Source organism: Dipteris shenzhenensis, chromosome 5 (assembly GCF_047967505.1).
Source record: "Dipteris shenzhenensis isolate YYH24624 ecotype China chromosome 5, Dip_SZ_1.0, whole genome shotgun sequence".
In the NCBI taxonomy this organism is placed as follows: domain Eukaryota; kingdom Viridiplantae; phylum Streptophyta; class Polypodiopsida; order Gleicheniales; family Dipteridaceae; genus Dipteris; species Dipteris shenzhenensis.
In genome coordinates this window covers 58810600-58818463 of record NC_141600.1, presented here as the reverse complement: position 1 = coordinate 58818463, position 7864 = coordinate 58810600, and the positions used below count along the sequence as shown (strand labels likewise).

At 46.6% G+C, this 7864-nt stretch overlaps 1 protein-coding gene across 3 annotated transcripts in view; it reads left to right on the top strand.

The window, feature by feature from the left end:
- Positions 1-1795: 1795 nt before the first annotated feature.
- The window catches only part of LOC147902243 (tRNA/rRNA methyltransferase (SpoU) family protein), a 310036-nt gene continuing 303967 nt past the window's right edge, over positions 1796-7864 (top strand). For all 3 annotated transcript variants that reach the window (XR_015541009.1, XR_015541008.1, XM_087374814.1), the window contains exon 1: positions 1796-1985. Coding sequence is in view for 1 of the 3 variants with exons in the window: in XM_087374814.1 (XP_087230940.1) it covers positions 1833-1985 (153 nt within the window). In the remaining 2 variants the exon portion in view is untranslated. The remainder of the gene's footprint in view (positions 1986-7864) is intronic.

The window sequence follows — 7864 nt, the reverse complement described above, 5'->3', positions numbered from 1 at the left end:
GAAAGAAAAGGCGACCACATCTATGTCTAAAGGCAAAGGCTGCGTGAGTGTGTTCAAAGTAGGGAAGGGATCGGATCGAGTCATCATTCAGAGTGGTTCGGACGAGGACATTGCTACGGTCTCTACCTCCACATCTTTAGGACCTGCCTGATCGATCCTAGATCTAACCGCTCCATCACTCGAGGGAAAGGGTAATTCAAGAGAGTCATAGTCGACTTAAGTCCAGTCGACCATAATGAATACCCTAACCCCACTATTGAGAAGTAGCGCCTTATAGAGGCACAACAACTAGTTCGCGAGTGCCAAGTGAAATTTGAGCAAAGGCTCACAACCAACAAGGGCATGTATATATAGCAATCATCCAAACCATCAAGCCCGAAAAAGAGTCCCTAAATCTTTGCCCACCCTGGAAAAGGTAGACGAGGAAGTCCAAAATGGCACATTGGTGGGACGATCGCTCTTACGACACAAAATGTTTGAAGAGGATCCTACCTAGCACCAAGTAGTAGACGAGGACCTTGTTCCATTTTATGGGTTCGAAGAACAGAGTTAGAGGGTCGAGAGCTGATCAGCCAACCTTGGGATGTGGCAGGGCTCGCTGCATTCTTCTCCACAGAGGTAAAAATGCCTATAGCATCCCTACTAAGAACCCCATCCTTTGGAGAGATCTCTCCAACTGGATGAATGGACAAATGGTCACCCCTGAGCAATTGGCCACTAAGGTAGTCAAAGTCCTCGTGGAAGAGCCAAATCTTGTAAAGATACCGGTCAATAAGTTAGGTTCGAGCAACCAGAGGTAGATACAAAAATGGTGGCGCCGCCGTTATGCTTGCAATGAAGTTGAGAACAACAAAGCGCCTCAAAGATCCATGGTGGCCCATGCATGGGTTAGAAGAGGTTGCAACCTATGCATCCAATCATAACAACCAAACGAACACCATAGCCCCGCCGTCTCTACATCCATCAAAATCTTCAAGCAAAGCGCCGTGTTTACTGCCACCAAGGCGAGCACGTAACTAAGGGAAATTTTGTCTAAGCTATGACATGGCCTTTACACTTAACAACTCTTGGTTTGGACAAGGGAACGAGATGAATGGCCCATTAGCATATGCATAGCAAATGTATTTGAGAGAGTTGGATGCTTGGGAATGTATGAAGGGGTAAGGGGGTCGTCCTCATGAGCTTAGAACTAGTCGTGTGACCTGTCAAAAGGACATCGGATGACTGCAAGTATGGAAAGCTCTAGAGAGCGCAAAAGTCCACGTTGCCTTGATTGGTCGAGCTTGTGTACATACAAGGGGAGGTGTTGAGTGGACGCATTCGAATGACTGGAGACCTTGTGTCCGACCCGTTAGAAACCTTGTTAGAGACTCGCTATGACGAAAGATAGCACGAGAGGGCATTAGCTCGCAAACTGACCCCTCTCGCCTTTGCCTTAATGCCTCGTTCCACGCTCTTGCGCTACGCCCTTGACCCATGACCTTGCTCCATGCACTCGCAAAACGAAGGTGGAATGTTGATTTGAAGAAAGACTACGGCCCACCAAACGAAAGCAAAGGCGTAGAGCCATGCAGCCTTGAGTTAACTGCACTAAAGCCACCATGAACAAAAAATTTGGAAAAACAAAAGAAATTCACAGAACTTTTGAAATGGACCCCAAACAGGTTACTAAAGGAGTGAGCCAGTGCTAACAAAGGAATAGACTTAATAAAAAAGAAACTGCATGTCATTAATTTATACGTGTACATGTATACAAATGCTGCCTGCGCAAGATTAGTTTCCAAACTTGTTTTTTTAAGTTCCAAGTGGTGGGAGATCAGGAGAAGACTTCAATGGCGTCTCCCAATAAGGCTTTATTAAAGGCTCTTCGAATAGTTCCCCTACAGGCCGTCCCTGACACAGTAGATGCCGTCCTCATGGCAACTGAAACATCTCATTCAGCTCTCCTTTCGAGTTTATTGTTAGTGTTTCCGGAAGTTTTGGAGGTAAGTTTTGTACGAAATTTACGAAAACGATGTACGAGGTATAGATTACCACTTTCTGACAGAGGATTGGAGTAGATTGCATTTTGTTTTGACGTTTCACATTCTCAAGTCTTTACGTTCTCTAGCTAATTCTCAGTGCTGCTATGATGAAGTACAGTAGGAGAACAAGGTTATTCGAAGTGTGTTATTTGAAAAAATGTAAGCCGGGGAAAATCCAACCTCCTACAGCACATAGATGCATATTAGCAATACATCAATCCCTTACGTGCAGATTTAATTTTTGGTGTATGGCACGACTAAGCTCGTGAAGTCTTTTGATACCAAGTCAAGATATGTGTATATCGGGTTGAATACAGAAGAGCAATGTCTTATAAAAAAGAACTTGTGTACACCCGTCACGAAGCTTCCATTTTGTGGATGGGCCTCGCTTATGAGCTCATGGGTAACGTAGTGGAGACTGAATAATATTCCCACTGACCGCATAAGATAACTTTTGTGGGGATTTTTTTTTCTGAAAGGTATATTTATGGGAGTTTGTTTTTTTCTTGCCGGGTGGTTAGGTAAACGTTCGAAAGTGAGGGGTGCAAGTTTTCAAATCCACTAATTTGATTGACGGTGGTACAACCACGGAAATCCCGAAAGTATCTCAGTCTTTTATAAATGTCGTATAGTAATAAGTTATGCCGTCATCAAATGAGTTATGACTTCATCAAATGAGTCTGACTAACAATATTAGTTCATAAAGTAGGTGAGTATGCTACACTCTCCCTTGTATGCCAATGAGCTTGTCCGCACTATTGAAAGAGGCAAGGGTCACGAAACTAAGTAGGAGGTGCGGTTGATGACACATAGAGTTGCACAGCACGACGCAAACATGCTCACGTTATTGTTTTTTCCTTCCGGGTAGTCTTCACTCTAAGAGTATGGCTCTTGCCTTGCTTTAAACTTTGTAGAATAGTTTCTTGTTTGACTATCAAACTTGTGTTGGTCATTTTAAGCAAATTCTACATCGTGATTGTGGGGATCATCCCCTCCAAGCAAATCGATGGTAGTCTTTTGGAGCCAATAATTCAAACCTAGTTCTAGTGCTTCTTCTTGTTCGCAGAATCTGTCCACATCCTTTTCGATTCATATAAACACAAATTCTATATCATGATTGTGGGGATCATTCCCTCACATGCCTGCAAAAGAAAAGTTAGTTCATCAAGGTAGAGTCACGGGAGTCTTTTGGAGGCAGGACTGCAAACCTAGTTCTAGCGCCTCTCCTTGTGAGCGGAATTGTCTACACCCTTGTGATTCATACAAATTAAAGGAATCGATGGATTGATTTGTGATTCATATAAATTAATCCATACCAACTTCCATCTCACAAAGAATATAAAAAAAGAGAACCGCATTTAAGCTTCAATCTTCTAAGGACTATGGGAGAACCCAAAGTGGGAGTGCAATTTAAAAAAGTCATTTTTACTACCCCTTGACACATTTGTGAGATCTTTCATCCCTAACCCTACTTTAAGATAGACAAAGCGTCCTTATGGTGAAGATATCCTCAAACGATGTCTACATGTATCTAATAGATGAAATTGATGAAACCATATTCCATACAACCACCAATGTAATGATGAATTGTTTCAATGGGTCTCACATAAGAATGAAATACATGGATCTTTACAATTGTAATGCAACTTTGACTATCACTATACTTGGATACCTTCCTACAAATGACGATTGTCCATTAATTTCTTCCACCACATGAATACAATTCCATGGTGGCTGCAATAGATACTTTATATTGAGCTTCATGTAACATGTACTTAAAGAGTGCCCAGTGACTCCGGTTTGTTTCTTTCGAAGCCATGAAATGTATGCTGATGGCAGGTAAAAATGTAGCCATGTTTGCTAAAAGATCTATTGTAACTCATATGGCGCATTTCCTCTTTGTATGCAATAAAAGCTTTTAAGCCTTCTATTTCACCTTTAGATTTCTCGCTGAATTCTTTTATAGGAGCCCATGTTGGATGCATTTCTTTGCTCGGGATTGAAGTTAAGAGAGAGTAAGGTTCTTCAGGTTCCCATTTTGTATCAAGAGAATAGTGTTGCCATTGCATCACTAGTTTTTCATCCTTTAAGAAAAAGCGAAAATAGTGTGGAGCGCTATGACCTATCAGGGCATCACCACCTTTTTGTATGAAAGGTAGAATAAAGCTCTTCCAATCATACATCCTCTCAACCATTGAGCATATTGTTCCTTCCTTACGGCCACCAACTTGTCTCCCACATTTTCTTATGAAGTCATCCATTGTCTCCATGTCCTTATGACCCTTGTGCGTTCTTGACAAACCCAATGATAGAATCCATGGAAATACTTTCCCATTTATCATTAGGAAATGCAACGGCTGTCATAAAACCGTGCTTCGTAGATGTTTAGCCTTTGGTCACTTGACAAATTAGGCAAGCTAGTACATAGTTCTGAATAAATTCCTTCATCTTAGGCCAATAGGAAGTATGTTTCACCAATGACCGTGTCTTGTGTACCCTGTTGAGACTGACATCTCCAGGGTAGACTGGCCGACCAGCTCCCACGCAGCAGGGGGGCCAGAGGGGGTAGGCTGGCCGACCAGGTCCTGGCCGACCAGCCTCTGGCCGACCAGGTCCTGGCCGACCATGGCCGACCAGCTGGTCGGCCCAGTTGGCTGACCGACCAGAATTGGTCGGTCTAGGCCAACTGACTGACCCTCCTGGCCTTCCCTATATAAGGGCCCTCCCCCTTCCTCATTTCATTCACTCCTTCCAGCAGCTCCTCAAGGCTCCAGTCCTCAGCCTGCTCCTGGCCATCCCCACCTGAGCCCCCCTCAGCTGCTCTGTTGGCTGCCCACGCTCCTTCAGCAGATCCCTCCTCTTTCCGGGCTCCTGCCTCCTCGCTCCAGGCTTCTTCAGTCCCCTCGTTCCAAGGTTCCTGCCTCTTCGCCCCAGGCTCCTTCAGCCTCCTCATTTCTAGGCTCCTGCCTCCTCGGTTCAGGCTCCTCTAGCCTCCTTGCTCCCAGGCCCCTGCCTCCTCGCTTCAGGCTTCTCCAGCCTCCGTGCTCTCAGGCTGCAGCCTCCTTGTGCCCCTTTCCTCTGCTTCAGTTCAGCCCCTTCTGCAGCCTCCTTGTGCCCCCCTTCCTCTGCTTCAGTTCAGCCCCTTCTGCAGCTCCTGTTTCTCATCCTGTTCAGGATACTTTGTATTTCAGTTGCTGCCCTGGTTTATGGGCTGAGTTACAGCAGATCTGTTTGTGGCACATCTTGTTGTCTCTAGTGTTCTCTGTGTGGTTCTGTAGCTTCAGTTTGTTTGCATCTTCCGCTGCCATTTTTAATATGGTATCGGAGCACCAGAATACTCTCTGATCTTGGAGCTCTTGTATTGATGAAGTTGAAGAAGCTTGTCCTCGTCGGCAACTCTCTTTCCCGCTGACTATAGAGCTCTCTTCTTCCCCTATATTTTTTTTTGCTGCCTGTCGGCAGTAGATGGGACCAACTATTCCCTTTGGAAAATTCAGATGGCGTCTGTATTGGAATCTTATGATCTTGCCGAGTTTGTTGATCCCGGGATCCCTCGTCCGTCTCTTGAGGAGGATCCACATGCTTCTCTTATCTGGGACAAATTGAATGCTCGTGTACGCTCGTTCATCTTTCTCAATTGTCAACCAGGGGTTCTCAATCATATCAAGCACCTTACTTCTGCACGTGCTATTTGGGAATTTCTTGATGGCATGTACCTTCGCGTCATTCCCATGAAACGTATCTCCTTAGAAGTTCAGCTTCGTCGCCTCGATCCGGCTACTTCTCCTTCCATACGAGACCACATCAATAAAATGCAGAGCATGCATCAGGACATCCTTCATGCAGGCAAGGCTATCTCCTCCGAAGATATGGCTATTACTCTCTTATCTCATGTTATTACTGACAGTCGATATGCATCATTCTATTCTTCTCTTATTACCTCAGGCCGCCTCAGCACCATCACTTGGGAGGAACTTGTCCCCATGATGATGGATCAGGAGGAACAGTTCATTAAAACCTCTGATGGTTCTTCTGAGGCTCTTGTGGCCCACCGTCCCAAACCTTGATCCAAGAATGCCCCGTCCTCTGCCACTAACTCATCTTCTTCAGATCCCTCCAGTGACTGTCCTGCTCCCAAAGGTAATTGCAATCACTGTGGCACTCCTGGCCATTATTGGCGCAATTGTCCCTACCGCAAACAGAAACGAGCTGACGCACCCATGGCCGCTGCGGCTGATGCTTCCCTTACCCCCACTCCTGCATTTGTTCACCTTGAGCTCTTGAATTCGGTACCCCTTCCTGCAGTAGAGTCATTGGCTCTCCATAGTTCCGATGCTCGTGAATGGATCGTTGATAGTGGGGCCTCTCGGCATATGACCCCCTCCTCGCTGCTCCAGGATCTCACCCCTCATTCTGGTCGTGTTTGCATCGGCGACAAGCACTCTGTTCCTGTTCATTCAGAGGGCTCTCTTGATATTATTCCTGATGGCAAAGGGGGTAAACACTCCTCTCGTGTTCTTTATGTTCCGTCTCTCGGCTTTCATCTCCTTTCGGTTCATCAGATTTGTCAAAACAATATGAAGGTTGAGTTTGAAGCGGCCTCTGTTACCATCCGCGATCGTGCTACCGAACAGTCGGTTTGGACCGGCCATTCTACTAATGGTATCTACAAGCTTGTCGCCCTTCCCTCCCTTACAGGCACCTCTCTTGGCGACCTTTGGCACTATCGGTTTGGTCATCTACACATTGATGCTCTCCATCGTGCTTTCCGTGATCAGCTTGTCCTCGGCCTCCCTAACGTCGGCACTCGCCAAGGTCTCTGTCCCTCTTGTATATTGGGCAAACAACATCGCGAGCCGTTCGCCCATCATGCCTCTCGCCGTGCCACCGTTCCGCTTGGTCTTGTTCACCTCGACCTATGTGGCCCTATGCAGACTATGTCACTGGGGGGAGCCTTGTACTACATGCTCCTTGTTGATGACTTCAGTCGCTATTCTTGGATCTATTTTCTTTCCCACAAGGATCTGGCTTTTAGTCGTTTCCAGACCTGGCTGGCCCTGGTCGAAAAAGAATCCAACCACTCGCTCAAAATTCTTCGTGCTGATAAGGGTGGTGAGTTCACCTCTCTCGAGTTTGATCGGTTCTTGAGTAGTCATGGTGTCAAAACGGGAATTTGCCAACACAGGTACCCCTTCTGATAATGGCGTGGTTGAATGTAAACATCGTACCGGCGTTGAAATGGCTCGGACCATGCTGACTCACAGTCAACTCCCTCAGTCCCTCTGGGCCGAGGCCATGATGACCACAATCCATACTCTTAACCGCTCTCCGACATCAGCTGTTCCAGGCATGACCCCTTATCAGGCTTACTATGGATCTAAGCCCGATGTTTCCCATTTTCGGGTATTTGGCTGTGATGCTTATGTTCATATTCCTAAATCTGATCGTGGAAAGCTTGATCCTAAGTCCCACAAGCTCTTGTTCGTAGGCTACAACTCCGTCTCCACTGGATATCGCCTATATGATCCTCGCCGCCGCATTATCTCCGTGAGCAGGGATGTCCTTTTCGACGAGCAGGTCCTTCCGCCATCCTCCGACTCTCCTCCTGTTCTTGGAGATCCGTCCGATGCCCCGGAGCCCTCTATCCCTCCACCTGCCTCGTCCTCCGTTACATCACCTCCTATTCTCCCTCCTCCGCCTCCTTCTCCGGCTCCACCCTCGTCTGCTCCTCCTTTGGAACCCCGCTCGGTACGTGTTCCGCGATGGCTCATTGATACTCTCCACTCCTCCGGTCTTGAGGATCCCTACTCCGAACCACACCCTGATGATGGGCCTCGTCG